This window comes from Augochlora pura, chromosome 1, assembly GCF_028453695.1.
Source record: "Augochlora pura isolate Apur16 chromosome 1, APUR_v2.2.1, whole genome shotgun sequence".
NCBI classification, from domain to species: domain Eukaryota; kingdom Metazoa; phylum Arthropoda; class Insecta; order Hymenoptera; family Halictidae; genus Augochlora; species Augochlora pura.
In genome coordinates, this window is record NC_135772.1 from 3,763,118 (window position 1) to 3,776,000 (window position 12,883).

General features: G+C 33.6%; 5 protein-coding genes across 15 annotated transcripts in view; 2 read left to right on the forward strand and 3 right to left on the reverse strand.

The window, feature by feature from the left end:
• The window catches only part of Rme-8 (receptor mediated endocytosis 8), an 8,095-nt gene extending 7,664 nt beyond the window's left edge, over positions 1-431 (reverse strand). The window contains exon 1 of the mRNA XM_078181676.1: positions 375-431. Within this exon, the coding sequence (XP_078037802.1) occupies positions 375-431 (57 nt within the window). The remainder of the gene's footprint in view (positions 1-374) is intronic.
• LOC144467701 (putative phosphorylase b kinase regulatory subunit alpha) lies at positions 424-6,530 on the forward strand. 7 transcript variants are annotated; one of them, XM_078176729.1, is made up of 16 exons: positions 424-651; positions 715-1,219; positions 1,311-1,756; positions 1,842-2,157; positions 2,225-2,438; positions 2,519-2,628; positions 3,445-3,592; positions 3,777-3,955; positions 4,021-4,171; positions 4,288-4,314; positions 4,448-4,740; positions 4,813-5,368; positions 5,443-5,495; positions 5,564-5,722; positions 5,795-6,052; positions 6,117-6,530. In XM_078176729.1, the coding sequence occupies exons 2-16, from the start codon at positions 737-739 to the stop codon at positions 6,342-6,344; spliced, it is 3,621 nt and encodes a 1,206-aa protein (XP_078032855.1). In that variant the 5' UTR covers positions 424-651; positions 715-736; the 3' UTR covers positions 6,345-6,530. The 7 variants fall into 7 exon arrangements, with proteins under 7 accessions (XP_078032855.1, XP_078032934.1, XP_078032773.1 ...); XM_078176808.1 differs by lacking the exon at positions 3,445-3,592 and adding an exon at positions 2,721-2,868 and having other exon boundaries at positions 424-604; XM_078176647.1 differs by having other exon boundaries at positions 424-604.
• Mrpl28 (mitochondrial ribosomal protein L28) lies at positions 6,450-8,113 on the reverse strand. Its single transcript, XM_078179579.1, has 6 exons — positions 7,950-8,113; positions 7,591-7,757; positions 7,258-7,516; positions 7,044-7,187; positions 6,767-6,951; positions 6,450-6,699 (listed from the first exon to the last, which is right to left on the reverse strand). Exons 1-6 carry the CDS (start codon positions 7,971-7,973, stop codon positions 6,642-6,644), a joined length of 837 nt encoding a protein of 278 aa, XP_078035705.1. The 5' UTR covers positions 7,974-8,113; the 3' UTR covers positions 6,450-6,641.
• Positions 8,114-8,507: 394 nt separating this feature from the next.
• Josd (Josephin domain containing) lies at positions 8,508-11,236 on the reverse strand. 2 transcript variants are annotated; one of them, XM_078179802.1, is made up of 5 exons: positions 11,134-11,236; positions 10,647-10,848; positions 10,346-10,560; positions 10,086-10,266; positions 8,508-9,981 (listed from the first exon to the last, which is right to left on the reverse strand). In XM_078179802.1, exons 2-5 carry the CDS (start codon positions 10,698-10,700, stop codon positions 9,727-9,729), a joined length of 705 nt encoding a protein of 234 aa, XP_078035928.1. In that variant the 5' UTR covers positions 10,701-10,848; positions 11,134-11,236; the 3' UTR covers positions 8,508-9,726. The 2 variants fall into 2 exon arrangements, with proteins under 2 accessions (XP_078035928.1, XP_078035836.1); XM_078179710.1 differs by having other exon boundaries at positions 8,509-9,981; positions 10,930-11,145.
• LOC144469106 (WD repeat domain-containing protein 83) lies at positions 10,897-12,883 on the forward strand. 4 transcript variants are annotated; one of them, XM_078179150.1, is made up of 5 exons: positions 10,897-11,009; positions 11,415-11,730; positions 11,803-12,046; positions 12,117-12,343; positions 12,423-12,883. In XM_078179150.1, the coding sequence occupies exons 2-5, from the start codon at positions 11,658-11,660 to the stop codon at positions 12,791-12,793; spliced, it is 915 nt and encodes a 304-aa protein (XP_078035276.1). In that variant the 5' UTR covers positions 10,897-11,009; positions 11,415-11,657; the 3' UTR covers positions 12,794-12,883. The 4 variants fall into 4 exon arrangements, with proteins under 4 accessions (XP_078035276.1, XP_078035194.1, XP_078035365.1 ...); XM_078179068.1 differs by lacking the exon at positions 10,897-11,009 and adding an exon at positions 11,142-11,252; XM_078179239.1 differs by lacking the exon at positions 10,897-11,009 and having other exon boundaries at positions 11,263-11,486; positions 11,573-11,730.

Sequence of the window (12,883 nt, forward strand, 5' to 3'; positions counted from 1 at the left end):
TTGCAACTAATTCGAAATCGATAATTACATGGAGCTAATGGCTGTGAAGTTGTGTTACGGTATAATGATACTTTTAAATGGTAAATAGGCTTTTACGTATAAGACGTAAATTTTTCAAAAGACCTAAGTTTTCAATAATGCAGCACCGTACAGCTTTTGAAATGAACATTTTAAACCTCCCACAGTTTTGATGTACATTCAGAGCCAATTGGTCCCGTGGTAAAACACTCAAACTGTTCGCCAAATTTAACTGTTGGTAATTCAATGAGCAATTTGAACGTATTGCCGCTGCATCTATTATCGTTGTACAGACATCGAATAAAGATTCATTGTTCCTCTACAGGAAACTCCACATATATCTACATGGTACTTACATTACAATTTGTACGTAGTTCCTCTTTATTACTGCAGAGGTCTGTTGAGTTTGACATTCGTTTCACATTGTATATAAAGTATGTGTATGTATGTGCGTTTCTGAAATGTTTTAAAAAATGTGCATACAACGAAATTTTATATTTTTTATCTGACAGTATATTTTTCTATTTAAATAGACTAAAAATACCTGTTAATATTTATATAACAGTCTTGGGAAACCGCTCCAAAGGTATTTGAAGAAAGAATTTAAGCCTAACCTACCGATATAGTATAAACGTAAATATGTTTGATACATAGTAATTGTGCTTTATAATAATATAATGATAAAAACATTTTCAGAAGTGGAATTAACACATTCAAAATGAGGAGTCGTAGTAATTCTGGTGTTCGTTTGGATTATTACCAACGGATTGTCCATAAAATTATTATGGACCATCAAAATGCAGTCACGGGTCTTTTCCCTGCAAGCCCTGAGAATGATCATGCCTGGGTGCGTGATAATATATATTGTATTCTTGCTGTATGGGGGCTGTCAATGGCTTATAAAAAAATAGCTGATGCGGATGAAGACAGGGCAAAAACATACGAACTGGAACAAAGTTGTGTGAAACTAATGAGAGGTCTACTAATGGCAATGATGCAACAGAAAGAAAAAGTTGAAAAGTTTAAGTCCACTCAAAATCCACACGATGCTTTACATGCCAAGTATAGTTCTGTGAATGGCCGAAGTGTTGTTGGCGATACAGAATGGGGACACCTTCAAATAGATGCCATTTCTCTTTATTTACTTATTTTAGCACAAATGACAGCTTCTGGCTTACAAATTGTTTTCAATTTAGATGAGGTAAACAAACATTTAATACTTATACAAATGTCATTTAGATGTAAAACACATGTAACATAATTATTGAAAATTTTCTGTGATTGAACTTTAGGTAGCATTTATCCAGAATTTAGTATTTTATATTGAGTCGGCCTATTGCACTCCTGACTATGGAATCTGGGAAAGGGGAGATAAAACAAATCACGGTTTACCTGAACTAAATGCTAGCAGTATTGGAATGGCTAAGGCAGCCATGGAGGCAATGAATGAACTAGATTTGTTTGGTGCAAGAGGTGGACCAACTTCGGTAATTCATGTATTAGCTGATGAAGCACAAAAATGCCAAGCAGTTTTACAGTCCATGTTACCGCGTGAATCAAACTCAAAAGAATTAGACAGCGGATTGTTACCTATTATAAGTTTTCCAGCATTTGCTGTAGACGAGCCTAATCTAATTCAATTGACAAGGGACACTATTACTAGGAAACTGCAAGGTCGTTACGGATGTAAGAGGTTTTTGAGAGATGGATATAAAACTGCAAAGGAGGATCCAAACAGGTGAATAAAACAAATTAAGAAATATTTCATGATTAAAATTTCTAATTGTATGTTTTTATTTATAAATTTATCGTATCTTGGACAGGCTTTATTATGAACCATGGGAATTGCGTATGTTCGAAAATATAGAATGCGAATGGCCTTTGTTCTTCTGTTATTTAATTGTGGATTACTGCTTCCAAGGAAATCAAGAGGCAGTAGAAGAATACACAAAACAGTTAGAAGACATAATGATCAAAGCTGATGATGGAATTAAATTAGTACCTGAATTATACTCTGTAGAAGCTGCGAATGTATCAGCAGAATACGCTGAACCGGGTAGTCAAAAACGAATCGCGTTAGGTAGATGTCCATTCATGTGGGCTCAATCTCTTTACATTTTAGGAAAATTACTGCAAGAAGTAAGTACACGAATATAAGAAACCTGCAGAAATCAATGAAAACTAAGTCTCTCTTCTATGTAAACAGGGTTTCCTGGCTGTGGGGGAATTAGATCCATTGAATAGACGTTTATGTAGCGAAAAAAAGCCGGATGTTGTTGTGCAAGTCGTAATACTAGCGGAAGATGCAGAAATAAGGGAAAAAATCGCCCAACACGATATCCATGTACAGACGATTGCGGAGGTAGCTCCCATAGAAGTGCAGCCTGCAAAAGTACTCAGCCATTTGTACACTTACTTAGGTATGCTGAAATTGTAACATTTCTGTGTTGTATAATATTTGATTTTCTCTCTTATTCAATTGAAAATTGCTTATTGTTAGGCCGCAATAAGAAATTAGGTCTGTCTGGCCGTAAATCAAGAGTCGTAGGAATTTTGAGCACCAGTAAATTATATTCGCTGAACGATAAAATATTTGCGTTCACGCCGCAGGTAGGTATCGCACATACTCATAAAAGCTGTCAGCTCTTCTATACTTTTATTTCTTTTCTTATATTGCCTCTTGTTCTTGCATCGAACATTAGTTGACAGACATGACCCGCTTCTACATCGCATCGGACTATGAGCTCATGATTGACATATTCAAAGGCGAAATTAATTTCTTGAAGTCTAGCTGGCAGAACATGTTAGGCCGTCCTCTCGTGGTCATGCCCCTCAAGAACATTCATCTAGGTATAGTAATTCAATGTTTAAGAACCATAGTTATAATTTTTGTTACTCCTTCTTGAACGCATGAAAAGCAATCATACTGGAATGTCCGGAATATTAAGCTTACAGAGTAACAGAGATAAAATGTATGGTTTTTAAATATCGATGATTTTTCTGGAACTCCGTTTTTTTCTCTTAATGAAATTATTATGTAAATAAACACTTGTCTAAAGAACATCTAACATGTCTGCCTGCATGTATGCATCTGTTTTTCGTTTATAAATTTTTGCTTAGTCGCTATGGAACGTCTCGATGTGAATTAAAATCAGCTGATCTTAGAATTTCACTAGCTATCACACCTCATCCCGTGATATACCCAAGTATTATCAATATCATCATATATATCATGAGCGACATCAATTAATGTTAAAGTATCTATCTTTCAATGGAAATGAAATGCAACTGAAACGAAGGGAGGAAAAAAAGAAAAAGCAGTTTTAGAGGGGAGAAATCGTTTTGCTCCCTCAAAATACAAAATCTAACAAGTCTGTGGAGACAGCTTATGTATGCTATGGTGTGCGCGTTTGTTGCATGTCTTAGAACTTTGACGCGGAGGAGTACTACACGACAAACGATGCAGCCCTCCTTGCCAACAATTTTACCACGAATATGGCATTCCTCACCATCAACTGGAAGCAAATGCTCGGCAGGCCAACTATAACACTTGTCGCTACTCATAATCATCTAGGTATGCCATAGGCAGGTTTAGATCATCATTCAGGATAATATTTGATCGGCGCGTGCTACTAAATTGGATGAAATTATCTCATAAATAGAATATCCAAGAAATAACATCGAAGTTTTTTTCTCTTTTCGTTCTTTCCACACAAAAACACAATTTTGTAGTTTTCTAAACACATTACTATTTTTAGATCAGGGAAAAATACCGTTGGCAATGATAACCACTATGAAAAAACTAAAGAGCGGTTACATTAATGGCACCCGAGTTTCATTGGGCAATATGAGCGATTTTCTGAGTACTTCCTGCATCACGAATTTAAGTTTCTTAGGAAGTTCTGAAGATGGCAAACCGGACAAGTTAAATCCTCAGGTAAATTAGATCGTTGAAAGTATTATCCTAGCAACGCACTATACTCTTCTGTTGTATTTAATTAGGTCCAGCAATATCTGGAGGAACATTTGATGCGCGCATTCCCACATCGCACCGGTCTTCTGAACAGGCCGGTAACTCGAAGTACAAAGAATTTAAAACGTAGAATGTCTGTGAAAGGTGCCATAAAGAAAACAAGATCGATTGCCGTAGAACGTGAGTTATGCTTAATGCAATAATACAATAATATCATAAACTATTTAAATTCTTAGAGCTCTGGTTGCATGTTTTATAAAGTGGATGCTAAGTGTTTGCGCAATATATTCCTACAGCTATGATTCCTACCATCCTCCAAGAATGTAAGTGTAATTAACTAATCGTAACTAATTCCCAAAAAGTTAACTTACCAGGAACAGAAATTAACAATAAATTTGAAAATCCGGTTCGTTTTGTCGTTAAAGTAATTTGAAAAAAACAAACTATGATTTGTAGCTGAAATTCTTGGAATGGCAGGGGAGGAACGAAGGCCTTCGACTATTTTAAATACCAATCCGTTTATTGAAGTGACAGATACAACATTATCTCCTAATTCCACACAATCAGCTCCCGTAGACCGTACACCGTCGCCCACGGATGAGATTTTGAATTGGACAAATAGTACAAGGCTACACAGACACAGAGGTTTAGGTGAAACCCAGTATGCAGACACAGAAGTTGAAGAGTTATTATCTATGCTCGGAGAAACTGAAAGTTTGGAAGAACAGGGAGACATTCTACAGTATCTCGTAAGTTACTGTCGCTAAATTGCTAAAATCTGAATTGTTTCACTTCAAATAAATATTAACTCGATTGCTTAGGTGGATTCGCAAGGTCTCTATTTCAATACAGGCATGTTAGAGGATGGTCATCCAGTTTTAATCAAAGATTTATTGAAAGATCTTTATGAGAAAGCTTGTCAACAAAAAATGTGGGGAATTGTACGTCACACAGCAGGAATGTTAGGAAAGAGGGTCGAGGATTTAGCTAAAGCAGTCACGGATTTGTTAGTTCGACAGAAACAAGTTACAGTTGGAATGCCGTCTACCAATGAGCATACTATTGTAGCACCATTGCCTGAAAACGAATTACGAATAATAATCCATCAGACGTATGGAGACGATGAATCTACTGCTATGTTAACGCAGGAACTGCTTGTTTATCTAGCGATGTTTATTAGAACGGAACCGCAATTGTTTCACGAAATGCTCAGGCTTAGAGTAGGTTTAATCATCCAAGTAATGGCTACTGAATTATCAAGGACTCTAATATGTACCGGAGAAGAAGCATCTGAGCATCTGCTAAATTTATCTCCGTTCGAAATGAAGAATCTTTTGCATCATATTATGAGCGGAAAAGAGTTCGCAATAAGTAGCGGTACGTTTTTTCTTCCACATTGTGAGCTTATCAGAAGAATAAATAATTCCAGAAAAATTACTGTGTGCTTTTAGTTGGTCGAGGTAACTTCTCCGTTATTAGCTGCAAGTCCAGCAGAGTCAGCAAGGTAATATTTATAAATATTAACAATAGAACTATTTTATACTTCATGATCTCATGGTTGAATGTATCCAGAAATCACAAATTGGGGGCTTCTTGAGCCCTGATCAAACTGATGGTAGTGAAACTGAGCCAGATAGGCAAGGTCAATGGTTACGACGGCGAAGACTAGACGGGGCATTAAATAGAGTGCCACGAGACTTTTATCCTCGCGTATGGCAAGTTCTGGAACGTGTACGTATTTGGAAACTTTGAGTGAACGATTTTTTAACGTTATAACTATATTAAAATCTTTGTGTTTGACAGTGCCAAGGGTTAGTAATCGAAGGTAGAATGCTACCTCAAAATTTAACACAGGAAATGACACCTGGGGAACTGAAATTCGCTTTAGCAGTAGAAACTGTCCTAAATACTATACCCCAACCGGAGTATCGCCAATTGGTAGTTGAAGCTTTAATGGTATTAACTTTGGTAACTGAATATAATGTGGTTTCGTCGCTAGGCGGATTAATTACTGTTGAGCAATTAGTCCATAAAGCTAATGCTATCTTCCTAGATGATCAGGTACGTTTATTACTATACTTTTTAACGTCGCATACACGAAATTATATATGTTCGCTGTAATTAGATGAAGATCGATGGAGATGCAACTTTATGCTGTGCCAAACCGAAAGACCAACGGGAAACAAATGCAATGGGGAACCTTCTTTGCGGTGGAGCAGCTTATGTTTGCCAACATTTTTATGATAGTGCTCCAAGTGGTAGTTTCGGAACAATGACATACATCACGCGGGCTATAGCTTCTTCTTTAAATCGTTTGCCAAAGGATGGCGAATTTGAGTGTTCAATATCATAGTTTTATTTATTTATTAGAGATAAGACAAGTTTTAGCCCATTGCATCTAAATGTCTTTTCATAAATGATTCAATAGTTGATCATTGTTTATCTTTTGTGTGAAGTATAAGTTGTCGCGAATACGAAGAAGTTTTGTTGCTGAAATATCCGATCAAATGGAGTTCAATAAAGATTTCGGAAACTCTAATTTCCTACACGGAAGTCTTTGCAACGTATTAAATATGAAGAGAGAAAGCAATTATTCATTTATGGAGTTTATTTTCCCTATTTTAAGAAAGTCAATCACAATATAAATATTTTACTTGGTTTTAGTAGTTTTGGCAAAAGGATTCAGTTTCGTCATCCAAGATGAATTTCTGCAATAATAATTTGAAATAAAATAATTGAAATTTCAAATAAAACATTGCTATAATATTTACATACCCCAGTGATGAAATATCTACATCTTGTACCTCTTTGATGTTTGCCTTTTTAAGTTGTGCAATTAATTCAGACCTATACTGCATTTTTAAAGGTTTTATTTCCTTTCTCTGCTCTTTTAATTTTATCCATTTAATACATGCCTCTTTATAGTTTAATCCATACCATTCAATTTCTTCTCGTGTATACTAGAAATGAATATAGTCAATATTTCTAAGAAATCTAATCTATGTTATACATTATATAGATTAGTATCTTATACTAAAGATTAGTTTCTTACCGCAGTTAAATACTCTTTATATCTATTAAAAATCTCTTCCCTCTTAATGGGATCATTTGGATATAAAGTTTTATCAACTAATGCTAGTAGTATTTGGCGTTTTAACTTAAGTGCAAGTTCTGATTTCAAATCACAAGCTGGAGTCTGCAAATTATTGAAACATGTAAATGTTAAAAAATAATACACAATAGTGTCTTACAATTAGTATATTTACCTTCAGTAGATAATGATCAAAACCGTAATGTTCATGAATTAAATTAATAGTTCTATTAGTGACTACAACCCTCATATGTGCATCTAAAACTTCACTGTATACTACAGACTTTTTGAGGGTAGGAAACCAAAAGCGTGGAACTCTACGACAACGTCTACCTTTCCTTAGAAAACCCTGTATAACTGCTTCACCACCCCAAATTCCTTGATGCATTTCTTTAGGAGTCAGCAATGGAATTGGTATATTTTGAACTTTTTGTCTATAGATTAATTAAGTTAGAAGTTTGAAAGAAAACAAAAAGAAAACAGGATATTTTATGTACAAAGTCCATACACAACATCCGTTTTCTCATCCTTGATGTAAGTGCCTTCTTGTTTTATATAATGGACAGCTGTTGGTTGTTGTAGTTTCCATTCGTGCCAGAATTTCTTATATGCCTGTGGCAATTCTGCACCGATTCCCTTTGACCATCTTGTTATTCTCGGCATGTAATACAACCTCTAAAATTGATCATTCTTATAAGTTATTTTAAATATACGTAAAAACGATGGTACGATTCTGATTGCGTTACGATTTTTCTATACAGTAAATCATTGTATTACAAACGAAATAACTTGTTAAATAAATTCGCTATCATTTTAGGTTAACGGCTTAAATAACTTAAATCGTTCGGCATGATGTGAAATAATTACCTTGCCTAATTGGTTTCCTGACATGTTTTTATTAATTTTTATTCCTTTAACAATGTTTATGTCAAATCAAATGTTTTACTAGTAAAATTTAACAACTATGTGTGTATAACACAAATTGAGGATACAATACAATGAAGATAGTGTTTAACTCGATTTAACCCGTGCCCGTGGCGAACTCTGACGCTCCGACTTTATTTAAATCAAGAGTCAATGTTTAGCGCACATGCATAACATACTTTATAAATTGTACATTATATAAAAATTGATAAGAATTGTTTATCGATTATCGAAATGTAAACAAAATTCACATTTAGATAATGTTATTAGAATTATATAGTCCGTGGTCGGACAAGTAGTTCACGAATAGTCAGAGAGGTAGAGGAATTGATAAAATTAATATTCAAATAATTGTACTGCACAATTAAATTTACGAAACATCCAATTAAGTTAAATAATAGTTTTTTCAATATTCTCTTTAAGTTTTAATTACACTCATTTTCTGAATGAATTTTCTAATCTACTTTGTTCTGCATTAGTAAAGATTTATTCTTATATTTTTATTTTGAAGATTATATACGTATTTTCTTTTATTTACATGTACGTACGCTGACAAGAGTGCGACAGGTGAACGAACACTTATGTGATCGACTATACGTCGACGAACATAAACAATACATTTTTATAAAATAATCGTCTTATAAATAAGTTTTTCTACTACAATACTAGAATGTACAGGAAATAGAAAATGGTACATCATTTATATACCAATTATTAATTTATCACATTTACATAGTAGTATATTTGTTTGAAGTGAAAAAGATTGTCTTTCATAGTATCTTGTATTCTTTTATGACGTGACTAACAATAATTACAAAAAGAACAATAGTTAGTTTTGGGGAAAGTAATACGATTTTTACAATCGAACATTTTGTAATTTCATGTCCATAAAAACATACTTGAATGTTGTTTTCGAATATAAAACTGTGCAAGTAAATTGACAGCTTAATATACTGCATTTCGTAACTAATAATGCTGATAAAGCAGTATTATAAATAATGTAGACACGAAAGTGGACACAATTGTAAACATTCTTTTTTTTAAAATAGTTACACATATTACGACATTCATTTGAAATAAGAGCTTACTATACACAGTTACTATAGACAATTCTTTAAACATTCTTATATTATAAATAAATGTGTGGTTCAATTTTGCTTAAAACGATTATATATTACAAATATTAACTTATCATTATAGTTATAACAAAAATAACATGTAAACAATCAACAATTAGTGACAAATAACTTTATATCTTATATATATTTAAATGTTAAAATCTTCTCGTTTCTTCTCTTTAAATTCTAATAAAAAATATAACGATAATAATAACATGAAACATAAATATATTTTAAATAAGTATCAACTTATTAATGAAAATATTTTAACAGAAACAGAAAAGAAATCATTATGCTTCGTTCTTTCATATACAAAATATTCAATGTAACATTCAAGGTATTTTTTAATTTGTTTACTTCTTTTCACTACTCCCTGGAATCAGGTGTTCCGAATCTATTGTCGTTTCCATTCTAAATTTATTTGGCCTGAAGCATGAAGTATGTAACTTAAAAAAAATTAACACGTTTACTGTCCCAGTTTTTTCACAAAGCGATAAATTTAATCCAGACTATGCATCGTATGTAAAGCAAGAACATCGTGTGAGAAACGGTCGTGCATCACATACGACGCGGAAAACAGTGAACGTGTTAAAGAACTTCAATTACCTAGAGTTTTTATTATCTACAGACTCTTCATTTTCATTCATTTCTTTAGACTCCTCTTTTATTAAGTCTACATCGGTGTAAACATCTTCTATGTATGTTATTGAATTATTATCTGTACCAATTCCATCCTTGTTCGCATATGTATTCGACAACCATCCTTGATTACTGCCTACTTCTGTTGATACAACAAGGAACAATTCTTTCTCCTTACTGTCTATCTGGTCCTTTAGATACACAAGCAAATCATGGTCCTAATAACACAATAACTTTGAATTAGCACAATCTATAACTTAATAATGTATTGCTTTCACTGTATCATTTGTCATTAAAAAAATTATTGAATAGCCTTATTGACCTTTCCTATGAGTTGAGGTGAATCCAATTTTGAATCAAGATTATAAAAAGCACCATGAATTTTCTTTAGAGCAATCCAATGACGTCTTTTTAGAGGTAACAATACAAAACCTAACTTGTATTCTGTTGGTACGTTTAATATGAAGCCTTCTATGTTGTCTAAACATAGACATGTAGGATCTCTAAAAAATATAAAAATGTCATATAAGAATTCATAGTCTAACAATATTCTACTATTTATAATTATAATTTTTCACAAACCTGCGTTTGTCAAACCAAACAGCTTCGCGTCCTTTCTGTTGCAAGGCTGCCATAATAACATTAATATCATAATTGCCAAGTCCTAACAATGATTTATGAGGATTAATCCATACATCTGGACTTAAGTTATAACAAATTTTGTCTAATTCCTGTTTGTTAAATCCTCTCTCTTGAAACAGGTTGTTCAATGCATGTAAAGCACAAAGTTCTTTCACCTACAAAACGGACAAATGTCACAGACGTAAAATTAATACACTCATATACATTAGTAATTTACAAATATAAACATTCGACACATTACTTGTCTTTCATGGTAAATAGATCCATTCATATCATCTGATGTATTTGCAACCATTTTATCTACATAATTTTTCTTCGGAGTTGTATCGGAAATTTTGTTAGTCGGTCAGTTGCATCGCTCGCCGAATTGTTTACCGTGTCACAACGTTTCACAGCTTTATAATAACGTATCGTTCATCAACAACACCCAACATTTAACGACACTGTCAACAGAAAGGAACAACTATTTATTAAAATTTTTTAGAAGATGTCATTTATGAAATAATTATAATTGAAACACATACTGGCTTACTGCATCGGAAAAACAAATGGCAAATACTGTCACCATGAAATACACGACAGTTTCACAACAGATCAATGAAAAGTAACAAACGTTGATATAATATGCCTGTTACTCGTTTACGTTCATTCATAATTACAGTTTGTTAGATATCGCAAGCGGGTTTATAATGTATATATATGTGGTGTACATATGTACATTCACTTACTTTTATAATTCGTAAATTCAAGTGTACGTATTCAATGACAAGACGTAGTTGATAGAGAAGTAAGATGGTTTCAGCCTATTGGCGCCACTTAAACTAGATGATGGCATTGCTGATTGGAGGTTATTTAAATATGATATAACAGCTAAAGTAGCAAACATTTGCATGGCAAGAATCTAAATATTCAGTATCATAGTGTCATGCAGTTTCGTTCTACGATAATATGAATTACAATATTGTTGGATTCTTTAGTATATTTTACAAAATGGTGCTTATGTTTCTAGGCATCGACGATGGACGTTATCAATGCACTAATATTGGCCATACTGTAAAATGTTAGGAATCACGCTTCTATGGTTAAGTTAAAAACATAGTACAGGAATAGAATCATGTGTTGATTTTGAATGTCAAAGTATATAAAAATGCCGCAACAATGTTTTAGGAAAATTGCATTATTGGAAAGGTTAAGAATTCCATTTATATACAAAGCACATTATTCTTGACTGATATTTTAAAATATACTCGAAATGGATATTCAGTACAAATTCAACAGAGAAATAGATTGTAAACAAGGAGCTGTGCGATCAGTTCGATTTAGTGGTATGCATATATTTGAGTCGTTTTTTTCTATATTTAATATAAATTGTTTACTAATGAATACAAATGTTTTAGTTGATGGCACATACTGCTTAACTTGTGGCTCAGACAGAAAATTGAAATTATGGAATCCACACAGAGGGGTTGCTTTGAAGACATACGGAGGACACGGGGATGAAGTAATGGATGCTTGCTCATCATGTGACAGTAGTCAAATTGTTTCATGTGGATTAGATAAATCAGTTATCCTCTGGGATGTGGCAACTGGTACTTTAATTCGTCGTTTGAGAGGTCATGTGGGTCCAGTTAATACAGTAAGGTATGTGTACACTTCATATACTTATTTACTGTAACTCTAATAAAATATAAACTACTTTACATGTTATTAGATTCAATGAAGAGTCTACTATGGCTATTTCTGGATCAAGAGACAACTCAGTCATGTGTTGGGATGTACGTTCTAAAACCTTGGATCCCGTGCAATGTCTAGGTGAAGCTAAAGACTCTATCTCTAGTGTCAGAGTATCCGATCATGAAATTTTAACAGCTTCATTCGATGGTAAGATACGTAGATACGATATTCGTGTTGGCGAAATGTATGCAGACTACATGGGAGGTACAAAATAATATAATATTTTTATGAAAAAGGCAGAGATATGAACTGTAATTAAATACAATAAATGTATATATTGTAGATGCAGTAACATGTGCCAGCTTCACAAGGGATGGTCAATGCATAGTGGTCAGTTGTGATGATGCTGTAGTCAGATTAATGGACAAAGACTCGGGAGAACTGCTTGGAGAGTTCACAGGACACATCGCGGATAATTTATGCCTAGAATCGAGCGTTGATGTTCAAGACGCTCGGATTCTTTCTGGTTCAGCAGATGGAAAATTATGGATATGGGACCTAGTTTCTCAGAAAGTCATTGCAAAACTTTCATGCACTAAACCTACAAAACATCCGATAGTCTCCTTAAGTGTTCATCCGAAAATTAATTGTTTCCTGGCTAGTAATGGGCCGAATATTTTAATGTGGAGCTCTGTGTCCGCGGAACAAGAATAGCACTTTATGAAGAAACTTCGGATCTGTACATACTTGATCATAAATTTAATCTTATGCTATAATAAAGTTAATTACATAGTTATTTCTTAA